A 21,004-nucleotide genomic window follows, 5' to 3' on the forward strand; every position below is an offset into this window, starting at 1 on the left:
GGCCAGCAGGGCCACCCAGGTGGAATCTCCTGGCAGGGTCATTGCTGCCCCAGGAGGGTCTGCGGCCACTGCCACGGGCTGTCCTGCGGTGCCCTCGGCCCTCCGTGGACAGAGAGGACGCCTAACACCCAGGTGACAGCAGGTGGCACTGTGGTCAGGTATGGAGGGGGACTTCCTCATGTTGAATAGTCCTCAGGAGCTGCTGTGTCTTTGTGTGTGGTGATTGGGGCTGGGCAGTGTGATTGGATGACCCCTCACGGCCATTCCTGTCCCTTTTGCTCTGCAAGGGTGCCAGGCAGGGCTGGGTCATCTTGCTGGCCGCCCCTCCACCGGGCAGCTGGTTGGTGGCCCCCGCGGGTTTCTTGCTTGTCTTCCCTGGTAACTGTATTCCTTCTCTCTGCTGGTTTTTGGGTGAGCATGTTCTCACCTTTTCCTCATCTGACATTTTCCTGCTCTCACCCATCAGACCAAGGCCTCCTGGGCACTGCAGGACAGCCTGTGGCAGTGGCCACAGCCCCTCCTGGGGCAGCAATGACCCTGCCAGGATTTCCACCTGGGTGGCCCTGCTGGCCGGGGGAGGATACAGGTCACACACTCACACTGAGAGGGTGGGGAGGGTCCCCTGCTCTGAAGATGGGTGTCCTTCATGTTGATTCCCACCTCAGGAGTGCTGCCTGCAGCACGTTGCCATGAACACGTGTGGCCGTTGCGTGCTACTAGAACGTGACCTCCCAAGGGTTCTTGGGGCAGTCCGGTATGTGTGGCGCCCCAGGTAGCTGGGGGTCAAGTTCTGTTCCTCCTCATAGATGGCCTGACAGCCCCCTGGGGACCGTCAACGCTGCCGGGTTTGTTGAGGACCAAGGTCACAGACTGCCTTGGTCAGAAGCTGAAATTCAGGATGGGATGGGATGTCTGGGCACAAAGACCAGAGACGGGCTCTCTGATTATGCTGAAGTGTCGAGAAGGCATTCAAGCGAGACTCCCAGACCGTGCCATCTGTCCACGGCAGCTGTTAGAGATGGGGAGATCGGGTCTCAAGAGCAGCCGGACGCTCCCTGCCTGCTCGAGGTCTGGGTCACCTTGGAGACTCGGCAGCTTACATTCTGGGTCGGGCAGGGGTCTTTTCTCTAAGGAGGGACATGCATACAGCAGGAAGCACTGTGGTTAGACTTAGAGAGGGACTTCCTTGTCGTGGATGGACGGCAGCTTGAGTCTTTACACCCAGTCCTTGGATCTGGGGAGCATGGCTGGGCCTGAGGCTGGGGGGTGAGGAATTATTCAGAAAGAGAATGCTTTCCATGGGGCTGCCCCAGGTCTGACAGGCACCCCAGAGCTGCACCGTCTGACCCAACTTACAATGATGGAAATGGCCTGTGTGCACTGTCCACTGCAGACAGTAGCCCTGGCTCCAGTGGCAGGCAGACCAGGGACCTGAATTTAAATACAACTTAGTTTTACATGATTCAGCTCTAATGGCCACATGTGACTGGAAGCTTCGGTATAGTACAAGGCCTTTCTAGAGGAAGGATGAGAGTAGGGGTGCCCCACACCCCAAGGAGCAAGGCAGCTGGATCCTTAGGGCAGGCCGTGGGTTTTCTGGCCTGGGTCTGCCCCGGTCTCCACGTGATCTGTGTGTCTGCCTGTGCACCTGTGTGTGATCGCATACCTGCCCGTGCTCACGGCAGAGTGGGGGGGCCTGGGGGTGCCGAATGTCGAATGCAGGAGGAGCAGCTGCCACACGGCTCCCCCGCGTCTCCCCAGGAACAGAAGTTCTGCCAGCGCTATGACCAGCTCATGGAAGCCTGGGAGAAGAAGGTGGAGCGCATCGAGAATAACCCCCGGCGGCGGGCCAAGGAGAGCAAGGTGCGCGAGTACTACGAGAAGCAGTTCCCCGAGATCCGCAAGCAGCGGGAGCTGCAGGAGCGCATGCAGAGGTGAGCTGAGGACCGGGCCCACTCACACCTCTCACCCTCCTTCTCTCCACACCGCCCCGTCACCACCTCCTTCCCTGCCTCCCAGGACCTGGGTCCGCCTGTGGCACTGTCCACAGAGGATCCCTGGCTGGCATGCAAAAGGAAAGCACAGCAGGGTCTAGAATTGCACACCCAAGGGACGAGTTAAGTCCTTGGGTGTGTCACTTAGCACCTGCCTGGCATAACACTTCTTGGAAAGAAACTTAAATCCATTTTGATGGAGTGAGCTCTCCTTCTGGTGTGCCATGGGCTGGTACCCACCCCAGCTTTGTTCATTTATGTGGCCCCCGAGTGTGAGATCCCTGGTGTAGGTCAAAGGGAAAGGATGCTGGTCACGCGTTGCGGCCCTGAGGGCTGGGTGCAATCCTGTGTCAGAGTGCCCAGCACACAATAGGTGCTTGGTGGCATGTGAATGCAGTTCCTGTTGTCACACAGATAAGGCAATGGGCTGTGAGAAGGGATGATGGACTTCACTCTCTTTTATTTAAAAACAAATACATGAAAATTTATTATTGTGTGATTCTTAGTTTTAAGTTATTCCTGCATGTTGTCTCCTTTTTCCATTAGAGCCCTTAATTATTTGCCATAGTTCTTTTTTTTTTTAATTTTTGGCCACATCGCATGTCATGTGGAATCTTAGTTCCCTGACCAGGGAGTGAACCCATGTCCCCCCAACAGTGGAAGCTCAGCGTCTTAACCACTGGACCGCCAGGGAAGTCTCTGGATCTCACTCTTTACTGGATGCTCACAGCCCGTATCTCACTGAATGCCTGCTCCCAGTCCCGGGAGCTGGGCACCACCTTATCCCCAGGTTACATGGGAGAACATGGAGGGAGAGGCTGCGAAGAGGCAGGGCTGGACTTTATACGTGGATCTGTGTAGCTGGTCTTTTGTCGGGGGGCATCTTAGGAGAGATAAAGGGTTCTGGCATTTTCTGGGTGAGAGTTGGGGTGCTCCATCCCTCCCCCAGACCCCTCAGCTTGGGGCCATCTGTGTGGGTGTGGGAGGCCTGGCTCCTCCCCGCTGCCCACACGCCGCCTCTGGGGAAGTTGTGGGCTAAGGGCTGTGCCACTGCGCTGGCTGCGAGGGGCCGGTCCTGAGTGTGTGCCTTCGATCTCCAGCAGGGTGGGGCAGCGGGGCAGCGGGCTTTCCATGTCGGCCGCCCGCAGTGAGCACGAGGTGTCCGAGATCATCGATGGCCTGTCGGAGCAGGAGGTAAGTCCCTGACCCCGACCTTAGCCCCACCCGCTGTGGGAGAGGGTCCAGCAGGAAACAGAATTCACCTGGATGGTTGAGATCCAAGGGGCTTGTTACTGAATGTGGGCGGAACCGAGGTGGGATGGGGAGGCCCCAGGGGAGCAGCCATTGGCTGTCCCCAGGCCTGCAGGCCGAGCGGGAGAGGGGTCTTCCTGGGGCTGTGGAGGAGGGGCCACCTGGTAGGACGTGGCCAGTAAGGGTCACAGCCAGGGCCCCGTCATGACGCCATGGCGGAGTAAGTAGCCTGACCTCTCACTCCAACCCCCTCTCTGCTTTGAGTGCTTCCCATTGGCTGGACCTGACCAGAAGCCGGAGGGCACAGGAGCCTGAGGGTGGTAGTTTGTAGGTCAGCCTCCCAGTTGTTCAGAACCAGGGTCAGAGGGGTGTTTCCCAGCTCACCAGCTGTTCACCAAGCCGGGGACCTTCTGTCAAGAGTTCCCAGGTGACCTTCTATCAGCCAGGTGACCCTGGCTCTGGTCATTGGAGCCCAGAGGTGGCCAGGGAGCAGAGAGAAGAGGCGTTTGTTCCTGGGGCAGGGCTGGTGCAGGCCTGTCCCCTCCCAGGTCTTAAAAGCATCTCATGTGTCAGTTCCCCATCCCCCCCCCCCTTCCATGTTCCTAACATCACAGTGGAAAGGAGGGGGCCTCGCAGAAGGAGGGGAACACATTCTTCCTCCCCCGGGCCTTGTGTCCAGGGAGAGCTTTTGTCCAGCTGGGAGGTATTACAGCTCCAGATCCGTGCAGTCACCGCTCACGAGCTGCATGTGGCTATTTAAATGGAAATGGCCAGAAACGAAATAAAATTAAAAACTCAGTGCCTCCGGTGTCACCAGTCGCATTGTAAGTGCTCAGAAGCCACATGTGGTTCGTGGTCCCTGTGCTGCAGAGAGCAGGCCGTAAACACGTTCTGCGTCGCTGCAGAACATTCTATTGGGAGGTGCTGCCCTCAGCCACTGAGTCTCATATGGGACAGACTTAAGAGTCCTGGGGAGGGGACGTCCAGCTTGAATTGTGATTTCCCAGGTCCCCCACCCCCAGCGGTTCTGATTTGGCCAGTCTGGGGTGGCAGAACTCAGAAATCTGCATTTTCACCAGGCTGTTCTTGCAAGTCTGACGCAGATAGTTCAGACCACCTGGCTATTAAAAAAAGAGCCTTCATTTTATTTTTATAAATTTTAATTAATAATTTTTCTTCTTGTCCGCACCTGGCCACATGTGAGATCTTAGATCCCCAACCAGGGATTGAACCTGTGCCCCCTGCATTGGAAGGAGGAGTCTTAACCACTGGACCACCAGGGAAAAGTGTGAAAGTCAAAGTGTCAGTTGCTCAGTCATGTCTGACTCTTTGGGACCCCATGGACTGTAGCCTGCCAGGCTCCTCTGTCCAAGAGATTCTCCAGGCAAGAATTCTGGAGTGGGTTGCCATGCCCTCCTCCAGGGGATCTTCCCGACCCAGGGATCGAACCTGGGTCTCCTGCATTGCAGGCAGATTCTTTACCATCTGAGCTACTAGGGAAGCCGAAGTCCAAGCCTTTGTCTTAAAAACCTCACATGATGTGGCCCTGTTTTGAACACCCTCCAGTCTGCAGAAAGCAGAACTCGGAATGCCTTTGTCCACACCTGTGGGTTTGCTCTGGCTTCTGTCCCACCGATGGTGGTCAAGTACACAGCCCACACTGGCACGTGGAAGCAGGAAGAGGGTGACCCTTTCTTACAGGCTCCCTGCTTGATGCAGAGTGCATGGCATCTCAGCTGATTCAGTGTCCAGCACCACTCCCATCCCAGAGGACCACTTCCCCAGCTCCTGGCCACATGAGAATGCAGCCACCAGGGTCCTTGGGGAGTTTGATGGGACAGCGTTTAGGGGTGATGGTTGGAAAGAGAATTCAGGGCAGCAACTGTACACCCAGTCCAGGCCGACCTGAGGTTCCCTGGGAGGGTGGGAAGGCGGGAACTGCGTAGGAAGAGAGACGCTCGCGATTTGGGGGGAGCTTGCAGTAGTCGGCATGTGAGCCCACTGTGGATGGGACCATGGAGTAGGGCGGGGGTTCCTGCCAGGAGGTACCCGGCCTGCATCTGCCAGGACTGTGTGTCTCGTGCAGGTGAGGGCGACGGGAAGGTGATGGTATTGGAGGGCTGCTCAAGTGCCGGGGAGGCTCGGGCCTCCCTGGGAGTCCTCCTCTCAGCCAAGGTCGGGGCTGTGCCTCTGCTGCGCTCCCCTGCTCCTGTTGGGAATCCCCAGCACTCAGTGGAGCGCTGAGCTGTGGGAGGCTGGGCAGCGGATCCTTTGAACCGGCTGACCTTGGCTGGGCCGGGGCCCTCGCCTGCCTCCGGAGATGGGTAATTAATCGCCAGTAATGGGCTGGCTGCAGAGATTTGGGGAAATGAGTCCAGCTGAGTGGCGGCTCTGAGCCTCTTAATAGCTGCCCCGATGCATTAGGAGCGAGCCCGCCCGACTCCTGCTGCGCACAGGGCTGGGCAGGCTTGGTCCCCAGTGGGCATGCTTGAAGGAGCGGGATCTGGGGCTGGAGGTGGCCGGCTGGTGAGGAAATGGTTCTGCAGCCTCTCCGGGCCCTCCCAGAGCAAGACAGCCCCTTGCCCCACCCTGAATGCCCTCTGAACCTGGGGTGGGAGTGGGGAGCAGTGCGTGCGGGCCCCCCCTCCCCCCAGCCAGCCAGGTTGCACATCTTCCCTGCAGTGTTTTATGGCACTTGCATTTCTAAAGGGAAGATTCATCACTCCCCTCTTACTGCAGATAAGGTGACTGCTGCTTTCTGTGTTGAATTTACAGCCCTGCCCACCATAAACCTGTCTGGGGCTGCCTTTAAATTCTCCCTTCCCCTTGCATGGGCCTGTTGTATTTTTTTAACCCATCATGCGCTTTCTCTCTGGTTTTGTGTTTTCCCATTCTGACTTGGAGTATCCCTACCCTCTGCTCACTCACTTGGGTTCCCCTGTGCAGGCGGGAGCACCCTGTCCCTTCCCCCGCCCGGCCCCCAGCTCCTTGTCTTCTTGCATTTTCTGACCAGGGGGGTGCCCTCTGTCATCTCCATTTTCCTTCCAGAACCTGGAGAAGCAGATGCGTCAGCTGGCTGTGATCCCACCCATGCTATACGATGCCGACCAGCAGCGGATCAAGTTCATCAACATGAATGGGCTCATGGATGATCCCATGAAGGTGTACAAAGACCGCCAGGTCATGAACATGTGGAGCGAGCAGGAGAAGGAGACCTTCCGGGAGAAGTGAGTCCCCCGTCGGTGGGGCCGGGGGAGCCTGGCCAAGGCCGCCCTCCCCTATCCTGGGAAGCCTGTCCTGTTGAGGTTTGCCCTGGCTTCCCAGGGCTGTGATGACAAGTGTCCACCAACTGTGTGGCTCACAGCAGCTGGAATGTATTCTACAGTTCTGGAGGCCAGCAGTCTAAGATCAAGGTGTGGGCAGGGTGGTTCCTTCTAGAGGCTCCGAGGGAGGGTCCCTTCCAGCCTGGTTCCCAGTGGGGGCTGCAGATCTTTGTCACCCCTGGGCTTGCAGATGGATCTCTCCATCTCAGCTGTCTTCAGCTGTGGTCTTGTTTCCCATGTGTCTCTTTCTGTGTCTTCCCCTTTTCCTATAAATTCACCAGTCACATTGGATTCAGGGCCCACCCTACTCTAGCATGACCTCATCTTAACTAATTATATCCACAAAGATCTCATCGCCAAATAAGGCCACATTCTGAGGTTCTGGGAGGACAAGATATTTGGGGGGACACTATTCAGACCAGTACAGAGTGTCAGGGAAGCTTTATGTGAAATGAGTCAGTATGTATTAGAAGAACAAGGCAGGAGGACCTTCGAGGCTGGGCTGAAGGCTTGGGCAGGGGTATGTGGCTGGCCGGTAACTTTTGTTTTCATTTTATTTGGAAAGTGACTATTGGTTGAGCACCTCCTTCATCACAGACGCTAGACAGATCTCTTCTGGAGTTTGTGCATTTGTCCCGCTTATCCCCCATAACAGCATTACCCATCCCCGTTACACAGATGAGGAAACAGAGGCTCAGAGAAGTTAAGACACTTAACAAAGGTCACACAGCTTGCAAAGGGTGGAGGCAGGATTCAGAATCCCCCAGCTTCAGGTCAGGGGCTCAGCTGCAACTGAGAGGCTTGTCTTGTGAGGGAAGACAGAATCAGGGAGTAGGGAGTGCTTTGGGAAGCAGAGGCAGAATCTGGATGCTCAGAGGTGAAGCTGGGGCTTCTAAAATGGAAGAGCAGAATGACTGTTTTGGGGAGATGAGTGAAGGGCCAGATGGAGAAAGCCCTCCTTTCCCCCACCAGATTGAAAAGGTGTGTCCCAGGGAACCCCATCCTGAGCACATTGCACCTTCACAGGACTGAGGACCCCTGTGAAGCAAAAGGGTGGGAAACAGGGACAGGTGGAGACCTTAGCGCTCAACCAGGAGGGCGTTGGGGGCTTAGCTGCTGGACGTCCACGCCCACCACCTCTTTCATTGCCAGGAGAGTTTCCTCAAAAGAGATGACCCACGTGGGACATTAACTTCTCCAGCCACCCGCTGCGATTCCAGGCCATAGGGGCTGGAGCTGTCTCTGCCCTTTGTAGGGTCGAGTGGCCCCAAAATGCCAAACTGGGCTCCCGAGATGGGGATGCTTCTGGGTCACGGGCAAGGCTAGGGTGCGTCAGCCAGTGCAGTCACCAGGACTTGGAAATGCAGGAGAAGCGACTGAAGAGGCTCTTGTATGGAAAGTGTTGTGGGTTTTTTGTTTTTGTTTTGTTTTTAATGGCTTTTGATTATGGAAATTCTGAAACATATATAAAAATGGATGATAGAATGCCCCCTTGAGCATCTGACACAGATTCAGCAGTCTTCCACAGGAAAGAGGGCTTTGGGAGCAATTTCCGCATGTGTTTGGGGACTGCTGCTCAGAGATAGGAAACCCAGGTACTTAGTGGCTCCTTGGTGTCCTCACGCTCACAGATGTGCTTGCTCTGCCATTGAATCAAGTCCTCCGTGTTAGGCGTTTTACACTCTAAGAACCAGCCATAGTATGGTCATGGATTCCAAGAATTACTGTTGCATTAGGTATTTAAATCCCCCTAATATGTTTCCTATTTTTATTTATGCTTTTTTTTTTTTAAAGAGGTTTCTGGGGGTGCTTTCTGTGATTTGGCCTTTTGGAGCTTTCCTGTTCTGACCTAATGATTGCATACCGTTAGTACAGTAGTTGAAGAATGGGGGAACCCAGGCTGGGCTGATGTGTGCTGAGACCCAGTTTGGCAGCTTGTGTCTTTCAGGGTCCCGGGTGATCTCTCCTTTTCAGTGGAAGTTATAGCGCTCAGGCCCTTTGAAAATCGCTGACAATCATGTGTTGGTGGCGTAGAGCTCACTTAGTGGCCTCGTGATTTCGAACAGCCACTTCTCCTCCCTGAGCCTCAGTTTCCACATCTGTAAAATGGGTGTAGCCTCAGTGCCTCCTTGTGTGGCCGTCGACTTGCCCAGTGTCGGAGTTAATTCTCTGTAAACATCGCAGAGGATACAGGAGTAGGTTGGAGGGAGGTGGAACAGTTGACCTAAGGGAATCCTCTGAGTTTGCTTCTTGGTCTCCTGGGGGCCCCATCTCGGCTTGGGGAAACCCTGAGGAATGGATATTTTTTAGGGGGGTGGGGGAAGGAAGTGTCACAGGGGCAGGGAGAGAAAGGGAAGATTCTGTCTGTCTGGAAAATCAGGGCGTTAGGCCGCCTCCAGCTTTGCAAGCTGCCTGAGGCGGGCTTGCAGGCCGGGAAAGCTGCCTGGCTCGCGGCTTCCTCTGGGAAGACAGAAGAGGCTGTTCCGGATTCTCCAGTGTCTGGTTGGGGAGCCGGGGAGGGGCCGGCTGGCCTCCAGCCCAACCATCTGGAGGGCTGGGCAGGATGATCGCCAGCCCTGGCCCGGACTCCCTGGGGGTGGGGGTGGGGAACCCGGGGCCCCTGCCTCCCCAGCAGCCTCTTCCCTCCCCAGGGAGGCCGCGGGGCGGTGGTGCGTCTTGGGGATGGGGGTGTGGGGGTGGGCCGGCCAAGGCCCCGCCCAGCATCCCCGGGGCCCCAGCAGCCGTGACCCACATCTCCACCCCCGCCGTCCGCCTGCTCCTGTGGCCCTGACATTTCAGCCTGGCCCAGCTCTTTCCCAGTAATTCTCTCGGCTTCGCAGGAAGCCAGTTGGTGGGGCGCCAGTTCCCCCGCCACCCCTCCAACTTTGGTCCTTCTTGCCGCCTCCTGGGCTGGCTTGCCTCCTGCCCGCCTCCCAGTGGGCACTCGGAGCCTCTCTGCTCCCATCTCTCCCGGGGAGGCCCGACAGCCTCGAGATTCTGTGCCGTGACCTCGCCCGTGGGGGCCCCGTGGGGGCCGGGCGAGGCCCAGCTTCCCAGGCCCAGCCGGAGATAGAAACAAAAGCAGATTTTTAAAAGGGGGGGAACCCCACCACAGGGCTGCATGTAATGTCCTCATTTTTCCTGGAACCCGCCTCTAGCAGGACAAACAAATGTATTTTCAAAGGCGCTAAAACCAGTGACTCACTCCAAGGAACGCCCTCTCTTACCCCTCGGTCCCGCCCGCCGCGGCCCTTCCCACACCCCCCTGGGCTTAATTGCTCCGAGTGGGGCGGCGCCCGTCCAGCCGGGCCCGCGGAGATGGCAGGCGCCCGGGAGCTCGGCGGCCGCCCAGCCGGGCAGCCCCCCTCGGCCTGGTCTCAGGCCCGCCCTTCTCTCCCCGCAGATTCATGCAGCACCCCAAGAACTTCGGCCTGATCGCATCATTCCTGGAGAGAAAGGTGAGTCTGCCCAGGAGTGCAGCGCCGCCCGCCCCTCCCCGTTCCCCTCTGGCGTCCACTTCTGCGGGTAGCTGCTAGGGCTGCTGGTGAAGGACCCTCCCTCCCCACCCACGAGGCCTCTGCCTGCCGGCCCCTTGCTCTCCTTGCTGTGTCTGACAGCGCTTCCCTCCTGCCTCCCTCCTGGGAGCAGCCACAGGCCCCGCCCCAGCCTCCCGAGCCCTCGGGGGCGGAGCTCCAGGCTGGGAAACCCCAGGAGAGCTGTGTGCACCAGCTCCTCCTCCGACGTGGCAGTGAGCATCCTGGCAGATTGGACCTGGGTTCTAGAAGCTGTGCTGTGCCTGGCATCCTAATTAAGGCTTTATGGGGAAGAGTGCTGGTCTTCCAGGGCGCTGGATGGAATGACCTTTCTAGGTCCCTCTGATGGTCGCTCTATGCTGACACACCTTATGCCAAGCCAGGCATGTGGCTGGCAAAGTCCTCATCCCCTTTGGATAAAACTTGATGGAGAACTGACATTCGAGCTCCACAGGGGCGGTGCCCTTCTCTACTCCAGCTCCCTATTGGCAGGTGGACACAGAACGTCCTAGGGAACGGTAACGCCCCCTTTTGTGCACCCACGAGGCTGGGCTGGACGTGGTCCTAGGTCAGAGTCTGCCATTGGACCCTAGCATCATCGGGGCGGAGCTAGACAAGCTTCCTGAAAAGGTTTACTTTCTGGAGCTGCTTGTCTGGGTGTTTAAAGCAGTGTTTCCCAGAATCTTGTTTCTCAATGTGGGGGTGTCTGCCCACCCCTAACTTTGCAAATACACTGCTAGTGGAGGCCTCATGCTTCCTAATTTTGTGAGGGCAGTTGGAGTAGGATCCAGGCGGGTGTTTTAAAGGGTAACAGTTTTTCCCAGCATCTGCCCTTAATGAACTGATATCCATAGAAGGAGGGAGATGGGGCAGCGTGGGGAAGCGAAATCTCTCCCGGCCTGAAAAACCAGTGTGGAGAAGCAAGTCCATAAATAGCGTCTCCTCTGAGTTAGTGACAGCTTCTTACTAGGGGTGTGGACAACACAGGAGACTCTAGGTTGGGGCTCCCCGGAGATTCAACCAGGGGTTTCAGACATTGGTAATTGAGCAGCACTGTTTGAATGAGGAAATCAGAGGTCTCTATGCTGGAGAATAAACTTTATGGTGTTCTTTGGCTAAGAGGCAGCCCAAGCTGAGACTCAAATAGAGCTTCCAGAAGGGTCTAAGCTGGAGCTGCCTGCTGTGCCTCTGGGGATTGGTGTGTCCTGACGGTGAGTGAGGCCAATAATAGGGTGGGAGCCCAGTGGACTGGCCAGCCCATGCCCACCTACAGGGGCAAGGCTTAGGACCTCCTAAGGCTTAGGGCCAGCTCATTGGTTGTCCAACGCAGGAAGGCACTCTCATGAATTGTTCAAGGGGAAGTCAGACACCCACATCCCCCAGTTTGCAGATACTAGCATCTGATTATAACATGTTACTCCGAACTATTTTGCGGGCCGTGTGTGTGGTCAGGTTTAGCCTGGGAGCCACCTCTGTTCAGTCCGTCCCAGGAAGTGGATGAGGACACAGAGATTTGAGGCCCAGCCCGCCTCTGTACCCGGCAGCCCTCATGGATTGCCCCTCAGAGGCCAGTTCCTGGCTTGGCACCAGCTCCAAGCATCACAGAAACATTTTACATCATGTCAGTAGTGGCTGCTGGCATAAGTGAGCTGTCACCTGGAGTGGGCCCAGGTGGTGGCATCATCGTGTGCTGTCCTATAGTTGCTCTCTGTGGATGATGCCCTCTTACTGGTCTCATTTGGACAAGGAGGAGGTGGTGGGGTTCAGAGAGAACCAGCCACTTACTCAGCAAGCGGCAGTGTCAGGTCCACGTGGAAAAGACCACGATAGAGAAAAGACATACATGTCCCAAGAGGTGAAGAGTCGCATGGGGACATTAGTCAGGCTGGATGCACGAAGCTTGGAAGAGGTTACTCAGGGCCCCAAGTATTCAGTTCAGTTCAGTTCAGTCGCTCAGTCGTTTCCGACTCTTTGCGACCCCATGAATCGCAGCACACCAGGCTTCCCTGTCCATCACCAACTCCCAGAGTTTACTCAAACTCATGCCCATTGAGTCGGTGATGCCATCCAGCCATGTCATCCTCTGTCGTCCCCTTCTCCTCCTGCCCCTGATCCCTCCCAGCATCAGGGTCTTTTCCAATGAGTCAACTCTTCAGGGAGTAGGAAACTGGCATGAGAGAAAGGAGACTCCAGACCCCTGTTGGGGAGCTGGAAGCCTGGTTCTCCTTAAGTGGATGGGAGGTGACGGCTTTATCGTTGTGATTGCTAATAGTAGCAGCACCCACCATACGGAGAGGCCACACATTTGCAGTGCGTGCCCTGTGGTCCTAAGTCCTTTACATGTATGTATATTAACTTACCCAGTCTTCATGACAAACCTATGAAGTATGTGGTAAAGTACTCCCAAACACCGGTGAGAAAACCAAAGCCTAGAGAGGTTCAGTAAACTAGCCAGGGTCACCCAGCCAGTGTGTGGAGGAAGTGGGATTTGAATCCAGGCTTCCTGCTCCGGCTGCCCACACTGCACACTCCTCAGAAGTCTTTTCTCTCTCTCTATCCTGCAGACAGTGGCTGAGTGTGTCCTCTATTACTACCTGACCAAGAAGAATGAGAACTATAAGAGCCTGGTGAGGCGGAGCTACCGTCGTCGAGGCAAAAGCCAGGTAAGAAGGGGGCAGGGCGGGCTTCTGGAAGGGTTCCCAGCATGCTCTGCGGCTGACTCCCAGCATGCTTGGCAGCTGGCAGGCCTGACTGCCGCTTGCGGTGACATTTCCACGTTTCTCAGCAGTGGGTCCTTCATTTTGGGTCCTCTCAGTGGCAGCTGGGAGACCCTCTCTGTGGGTATTTGTCCTACCTCAACAATAGAGAAGAGAGCTGGGAGAAATGGCCATTTCCATGTGCAGCCTGGAAAATTCTAGAACAGCTGACTTGGTGACCCATAGGCTCTGGGGTGAATAGGGTCACATTCCCAGAGCAAGGCCTGGGCTTCCAGGATGACTTGGACTGGTCCACAAACTTAACATTTAAGAATTTTAAATAGTTTCTGGTATTTAGTGTAACGCATTTTTGAAGGAAGAGTAGCCAGTACTTGAAATTGCCGTATTTCAAACGTCACTAGATATGACTGAGGGATGATTTAAGTTAGAGCAGGACTTGGCAAACTAAGGCTCTTGGGTGAGTCAGGCCCACCACTTGTTTTGTGAATAAAGTTTTATTGACACGGGGCCACACACACCTGTTGGGGAATTACCGTGGCAGCTTTTCTGTTACAACAGCAGAGTTGAATAGTCATGACAAGCTGCAGAGCTTGACATATTCCCCATCTGGTCCTTTGTAGAAAAAGTCTGCTGACCACTGAGTTAGAGGAAAAGGCTGTTCGTTTAAAAAAAATTTAGTAAATATGTCAGTGGCACACATTTTTAAGGGGGCTCACGAGTGTTTGGCATCGGGGAGACAGAGGGACAGGGATGGGTTAGCCTTACTTTTGGGCTAATGAGAATCAGCCCTGAGCCGATGCTGGGAGTACTGAGGTTGGAGGAGGGAGGGGAAGGTGGGGAGATAGTCGAGTGGACTTGTGCTGCAGGCAGGGGGATGTAGGCAGGACCCTGCAGAAGGCGTTGGGCACTGCTGCTACATGCTGGACTGGAACTAGTTGAAGCATATCCTTCCTGGGGCCTCTGGCCTGTGAGATCGGACAAGGGAAAGGGACAAAGGTCAGAATTAGCAGGACAGAAGAGTAGGACTCAGAGGTTCCGGTAGGTGAGAGCTCCCCATCATTGGCATTTTCCCTTTCCGAGGCCAGCGGGGACAGGAGCCTGAGGGTGTCAAGTCCAGCCGTCTCCCATGGGGTTCCAGTGTCCACTGTGAAGCAGCTACTTTGTGATCAAGGCTCACAGCCTTTGAGGGGTTGGTCTACACATCCCCTGTCTCCTTTCTTGCTTTCTGGAAACTGCTTCAGGGCTGTGAGTCCATTCCCCTATTGGCTAAGCCACATATAATTAGGGAAGCAAGTCTGTTGGCAGGGGGTAATAGACAACCCCTTACTGCATCCTGAACATCAGGCCAAAATGACTGAGACCAAGCATTGGTTGTTGTGGGCCCAGTCATTGAAGGGTGGCTGCGATTGGTTTGAGGATAGGGTTTTCTTCTAGGTTTAGCACGGCCACAATTGGCCAGCCTGCTTGCCCATCTTAACAGATGCGTAAAACTGAGGTGTACTATCTTGGAGCTAGTCATTTCTAAAGACCTAGCTGCTGTGTGTTAGAAATTGAAGTGTGTTTAGGAACTTTTCTAGACTGAGAGGCAAGAACTCAAATAAATGCCAGCCAGAGAGCCTAACTATGCTGGCATAAGAGGCAGTAGGGCATGGTGTGGACTGTGGCTAAACAAAGGTGGGAGTAAGGCCTCTAGATTGATTTGAAAAACATTGTCAGGTATTTTTTGAGCATCTCCTGTGTACCTGAACCCCTGCTTCCCTACTTTTGTAGGGACCTTGTGGGTGGACTCAGGAGCCCCTTTCTTGTGGCTGGGCTGGGTGCTCAGGAGAGGAAAATGTTTTGAGTCAGATAGGGAGAGACACGGCCATTCTCCTCACCTTGTGCTGAAAGCCACGTTTGCATGGAGGGAGGCAAAGAAAGACTGTGTGTTGGTTTCACCTTAGGGAGGGGGTATCTCCAGAGGAGTCCTGGGGGGTGGGGGGCTGTCAGTGCCTGAGGCCCCTGGTCCTGGCTGCCATGCTTTTCACTCTGTGGTGTTTATGCCTCGCTTGCTGACTCATCTGTCCACGGGATGCTTGTGTGCTGATACAGGGGGCGCCATGCCCGGTCATCTAGACTATGTGTACAGGGGTGGTTCCAAGTCGGCATGCCAGTGGTCTGCCTGAGAGGCTCCACTGAGTAAGGGGGCCTCAAAGATGAGGTTGAGGAGCAGCCCCTCTGGAGGACGAGGACAGAGGTGAGGGTGACCTGGGCAGAGAGAACAGCCGGTACAACACCAGGGCACGAGAGAGTCTTAGGAGCAGGGCCTAAGTACCTGAGTAGCTTCCAGGGTCTTTAATGAATGAGGAGATGGAGAATCCGTGGGAGACAGAAGGGAACGGTGAGGCCTGGGGTTAACTAGCTAGCTTGTACCTCATCAGCTCCAGCTGACTACTTGGCCCTGTATTGTCAGATCTGATTTTTAAAAACTTTTATCTAATTTATCTTTTAAAAATTGTATTTATTTGTTAATTCTTGGTTGGGATGAGTTTTTCATTGCTGCCCTTGGGTCTTCTCTAGTTGCACTAAGTGGAGGCTACTCTCTAGTTGCAGTGTGAGTACTTATCATTGTGGTGGCTTCTCTTGTTGCGGAGCACAGGCTGTAAAGTGCTTGGGCCCAGTACTTGTGATGCACAGCACACAGTTGTTGCCCCCTAGCATGTGGGATCTTCCAGAACCAGGAATCATACCCGTATTCCCTGCGTTGGCAGGAGGATTCTTAACCACTGGACCACCAGGGAAGTCCAGATCTGATTTTTTTTTTTTTTTTTATAATGATGACCTGGAGATCTGGAATTACATGAAACTGCCTGATTTTTAAATCTTAGGTCACATACGAAACAATGACAACAATATGCTGAAAGGCCAGACAACTCATACTTGCTCTTGAAATCTGTCCTCAGCCCTCAGGACCTGTGGACTAGAGTGTGATAAGGCTTGGGGAGGAGGTACAGAGAATGTGTGTGTGACTTGCAACAGAGGCCAGGATCAGGGCATCGGGGGCCCTGGAGTGCTTTATGGCTCTAGGAGAAATGTTTGCTTCCTCTTTTCATCTGAGTCGTCCTGGGTCAGCTGTGGCTGTGCTGCTCGGGTCATGGGGCTTCTCTGGTGAGGTTTTACCCTCTGCCCTCTGTCTTGAGCTGGGGCTCCCAGGGTGGAACAGGGATGCAGAAAGAGAGAAGAAGCAGGGCAGGAGGCCTCCATCTCCTTGGGGCTCTCCCCTCCCTCTGATCAGTGGGGGGCTGCAAGGAGGCGCGGTGTGGTCCCAGCCTTGCTGGGGACAGAGATTTACACGCAAACTCCGGAAGGGCCCCTGTGCGAGGTAGATCCACCACCCTCACCACCATCCGCCAGCCCTGTTCATAAATACAGGATAAATGGGTCACCCCAGGTGTTGACTTTGTGGTCATAACTCATCTCTTGGCCCCGTGACAGCAAAATAAAAGGCAGACACAGGCCCTGCAGCCCCTCTTCTTAATTCAAGATGCACTTACTGGAGTGAACCTGAGCTGCTTTCTCTCTCCATGATTTTATAAAACCTGTGATCCTGCTGATAAATCTCCCAGGAGGTGGATGGAGGTGCCCCAGCCTGGCATGAATTGTGGGCAGGTGTATCTGTTTGGGTGCCTACGTGTGGATGGATGGATGGATGGGGGGTGCCTGTGGTGGTTGACCCCCGTGGGTTGATACTGTGAGCAGATGGCGGGGTGGGAAGGAGTTGTAAGGCAGGCAGAGACCCTCTGCTCTGTACAGCCAGAAGCACCAGGTGGGAATGAACCTGGAGGGTGATTCACCATGGACTAGGGAGCAGTCACCATCTGCCAGAGGTACAGCGGGTGCTCAGGTGACAGCTCGGCTGTCCCATCCTTGTGTCTGACCAACACTTGGCCCCTCCAGCAGCTCAGAACCTTGGCACAGGCTGTGGTCCTGGTGTTTTCCTGTGGCTCTGGCCACGCCATAGCTAAGGACGGCCACTAGGGACCGGTCAACTTGTCCGCCCACAAATGCCCCTCCGGTGGACGGGCCCTCCTGCTTCCATTTCTTCAAAGTCGACCCCCGGCGCCCACCCTCACTGAGGTGCTGGAAGTATGACACTGTGTGGTCACCCGACTTCCCTGATGGCTCAGTGGTAAAGAATCCACCTGCCAATGCAGGAGATGCGGGTTTGATCCCTGGGTCAGGAAGATCCCCTGGAGAAGGGAATGGCAACCCACTCTAGTATTCTTGCCTGGAGAACATGGACAGAAGATTCTCTGGTGAGCTAACACCTTCCCAGGTTCTCCAGGTGGGCAGAGAGGGCCAGGTCTTAGCCCAGGGGCCATAAAGGCTGCGTGCATTTGTAGCAGCTGGGGTAGCAGGCTTCTTCTAGGAAGGGACCTGGTCGTTCCATCCTGGGGACATATCCCACATGTCTGCATGTTTGCAACCTACGCTCCATGGTGGCCCTGACCTGCCGTGATGCTTAACCACAGAGTGGGCAGCAAGATGTCACCTCATATGTTCAGGTGACACCCGCCCTGTGACATCCTCTCCACACCCAGTGCTGGGCCCCTGGTTCGTCATGGTGGTGGTTGCCATTCAAAAGTGGGGATGATTACAAAAGCATATATAAAGTTCCTGGATGAAAAGCATTGGCCAACAGATGTCTCTGGGCTCAGACCCTTGATGACCTGAGAATGCAGGGCTGCCCTGGCCCTGCAGCTGGAGGCAGGGACGCCTGTTGGCCATCTGGAATGTCAGAGAAGGTGCCATCCTGGGGACTTCCCTGGCGGTCCAGTGGTTAAGACTTCATGCTTCCGATGCAGGGGGCTGGATTTGATCCTTGTTTGGGGAACTGGATCCTACATGCTGCACAGCGCGGCCAAAAAAAAAAAAAAACAAAACCAGAGAGAGAGGGTGCCATCCACTTTCCAGAAGCTTTCCCCTATCTAGACAGAGGGAGACTCAGGAATTCCAACCCTTTCACGCCCACCCCCTGCCAACCCCACACACCTGAGCTTTGGCAGGGAGCCCTCACCCCCTGGACCCCAGCCCCCAAGATCTAGCCATGAGTGGCTAGTGAGCTTGTGGCCAGGGCCCCCGCGTCCTCTCCTCGAGGTGAGTCACCGGCCGAGGCGGGGACCAGCTTAGAGCACCAGTGACGGCACTGTGGTTTATAGTTTATGATTCATGGATGGAGGGGCCACATTATCCCAGCTAAATGCAGTGCTGGAGCCCAGGAATGCTGCGGTCAGAAGTCTCTCCCTGACTTAACTATGCGAACTGTCGGGGAGCCGAGGTTGAGACCAGTGGCCCAGCTCTGCAGGGGGGACTCCTGGCGATGTGGGGGGGTGCATGCCACGGAGGGGGCTTCTCCCCAAGGGTGTGTGGTCCCCCCACTTTGACCCCTCAGGGCCACGTGGGCAGCTGGGAGCTGGGCTGGTCGTGGTCTCCTCGAGCCCACATGGTCTGTCTTTTCTTCCCTTGTAGACGGGCACGGGGACAGGGTGCCCAGCCTCCCACTCCTGGGAGCTGAGAGAGGACGTCCGGGGAGGGGGGTGCCACTTCCTCCCTCCTCTCTCTGGCCTGCAGCCCTGTTCCCCCATCTCTCCTCTCTCTCTGCGTCTGTCCCCCACAGCCGTCCCTTCCCCTGTATCCCTCATCTTCCTTCAGCCTCCTTCCCTTCCCCCACCTCCTCGCCCAGCTCCCTGCCGGGGGACAGGTGACCTTGTTCCCAGTTGCTCTGCACTCCAGAGGCTCCCGCGCCGTGGGCAACTCGCACGGGGGACAGCGTGACCGGAAGGCGTCCCAGGGCAGGGCCAGCCAAGCGGCCGTCCCTGGAGGGAGGGGGCGGCCACCATGCAGTCGGGGCTGGTTCCCAGACCCTGGCTGCCCCCTGCCCCCGCACCCCCCCGCCGGGCGGATGATATCACTGGATGGCTCAGCCTGGTGAAGTCCGGAGGGGACATGTGGCCCGCCAGTCGCGGCCACATTGCCTCCAGGTTGGGCTGTGCTGCTCCCTGCCCGCTGGGTGAGCACAAGGGGGCCAGTCCCAGACTGCCACCCCGACCGGATGGGCCTCCAGCTTGGGGGTCAGTCTGACTCTCCCGGGCCGCCCAAGCCTGCAGGAGGTGGCCACTTCCGCTCTGCTGGGGGCAGGCTGGGCTGGGCGGGATTGTGTCTAGGTTTAGGGCTCCAGCAAGCAGATGAACCTGATCCCCTGCACGGGTTTGTGGGCAGAGACCTATGGACGGCTTGTCTAGGCCCACGGTCTCCCAGACACATCCCCGCCCGGGGCACATGGTTCCCAGGAAGGCGGCAGGAGGGGCCAGGCCCCAGGGACCCGACAAGCTGGGTTGCCGTTTGGGAAAGAGAGACACTGCCTTCTCACCAGCCATGACACAGTGGCAGGGGAGACCTGGCTCCCCCTCTGCACTGTCTGAGGCAGACTGCACCAAAGAGACAGGAAGACATGGCAAATGTGAGCAGGGATCAGTCCGACCCCCCAGGGGGTGAGAGCGGTGCGGGCCGACAGACCTCACATCCGGGCATTTCAAGCTCGGCTGCTAAGAATCAGGAAAGAGTTACCAGCAGAGCAGCATTTGTGTGGGCTTGGCCAGCTCGGGTCTTCACAGGAGGGGTCCCCGTGGAGGGGGAGTGGTGGGAGACAGTGGCCAAGCTCCAGTCCGTTTTAGTCCTTCCTTCACAGTGTCACCATTCTAGGTGATGCCACAGTGAACGAGACAAACTGGGTCCCCAGAGCCGTCACACCTCCCCAGGGAGATTGACGGTGCACAAATAAATGACATAGTTATCCGAGGGGGCGGCCAGGGGTACAGACAGTGAGCCGGGGTCAGGAGGCAGCTGACATAGGAGAGAAGGCAGCTTTGAGGGAGAGGATCCTAAAGGTTTCTCAGAAGAGGTATCCTTTGGGCTCAGACCTGAGCGATAAGAAGGAACCGGTCGGGCAGAGTAGGAGGGGGAGTCTCCCAGGCAGAGGGCACCCTGAGTGCAAAGGCCCTGAGGCAGGAGGCAGGAACCAGTGTGACATCTTCCAGGAGGGGTGTGCGTGGCGGGGAGGAGCTCGATCACCCGGCCTTGAGGTTTGCACCACTCATTTTATCCCAAGTGGCCGGACAAGATTGATTGATAGTTGAAGCAGACGCTTGGCTGCCTCGAGCAGGCGTCTCCTCGCAGGCAGAACAGACGTGACGGGTGTGGGTGTTGGACGTTGCTCTGGTTTATGCGGATGCATCAGTGTGTGGTGGAGTGCTGGCGAGTGTCTGACAACCAGCTTTCCGGGCGCGAAGCCCCGATTGTAGCACGTGCTGATTGCCATGATGGAAATACTCCTACCTCGCCGATTCCAGGCTACCAGCTGAATGTGGAGTTGGAAAGGGGTGTGCCTGGCACCTGGTAGGACGCGATCCTATCTACTTGCGCCGTGTAGGTACAGCTGCATACAAGAGCACAGACCACAGCCGGTACAGTCAAGTAATGAGAAAGGGGTGCATTTTTGAGTACTCACTACCTTTGTTTTTATTATAATTTCTTTCATTACAGAGTTATGTGTTTCCACTTTTAAGAATGGCTGTTTCTAACAGCTAACCTGCAAAATTCCTGGAAACTGAAGTCTGCACTTGTGAGCTGGTACAAGCCAGCCCAGCACACCTGTATCTGTGTGTCTTATAAAGGACGCTCCTCACCAGCCAACAAGGCCTCCCCCTGCCTGAGTTTTATTTCCAGGAAGACACATGAACTGGATTAGAAGGGTGGGGGCCGAAGGTCAGGGAGGGCCTGCCAGCCACAGAAACCTCTGTTGGGTCTTGGTCCTGACCCCTGACCTCACTCCTCCCACCAAGCCTTGGACTCCTGGGATGTCCCTTCACTCTGCAAGAGATGGGGTGTCTCAAGGGCAGACTCCTCCCAGGTTTGCTCCCTGGCACATAGTTCACGCTCAGCAGAATGTTTGTTGAATGAATGAGTGAGAGCGTGCTGCTGTCGGTGTTGCTGGGTGTTGGGAAATTCTCATCAGGTGTTGGGAGGACCTGTCATGTGAGAGCTAAATCTCACCAACTCCTCCCTGCACGGTCGCTGCCGCCTCTTCACTGAACTCTCCTCTCATTCCTCAGACCGACGGTCCCTCCTCCCGTGACAAGCTGATGCAT

General features: G+C 55.9%; 1 protein-coding gene across 25 annotated transcripts in view; it reads left to right on the forward strand.

Annotated features, from left to right (window-relative positions):
- Nucleotides 1-21,004, forward strand: part of NCOR2 (nuclear receptor corepressor 2) — a 232,829-nt gene that overhangs the window by 130,968 nt on the left and 80,857 nt on the right. For 21 of the 25 annotated variants that reach the window (XM_070475104.1, XM_070475096.1, XM_070475095.1 and 18 more), the window contains 5 exons: nucleotides 1,762-1,934; nucleotides 3,095-3,188; nucleotides 6,294-6,472; nucleotides 9,972-10,026; nucleotides 12,666-12,764. In XM_070475104.1, coding sequence (XP_070331205.1) covers nucleotides 1,762-1,934; nucleotides 3,095-3,188; nucleotides 6,294-6,472; nucleotides 9,972-10,026; nucleotides 12,666-12,764 — 600 coding nt within the window. The remainder of the gene's footprint in view (nucleotides 1-1,761; nucleotides 1,935-3,094; nucleotides 3,189-6,293; nucleotides 6,473-9,971; nucleotides 10,027-12,665; nucleotides 12,765-21,004) is intronic. The other 4 variants (XM_070475121.1, XM_070475102.1, XM_070475117.1 and 1 more) reach the window with 1 other exon arrangement.

This window comes from Odocoileus virginianus, chromosome 12 (genome assembly GCF_023699985.2).
Source record: "Odocoileus virginianus isolate 20LAN1187 ecotype Illinois chromosome 12, Ovbor_1.2, whole genome shotgun sequence".
Lineage (NCBI taxonomy): Eukaryota > Metazoa > Chordata > Mammalia > Artiodactyla > Cervidae > Odocoileus > Odocoileus virginianus.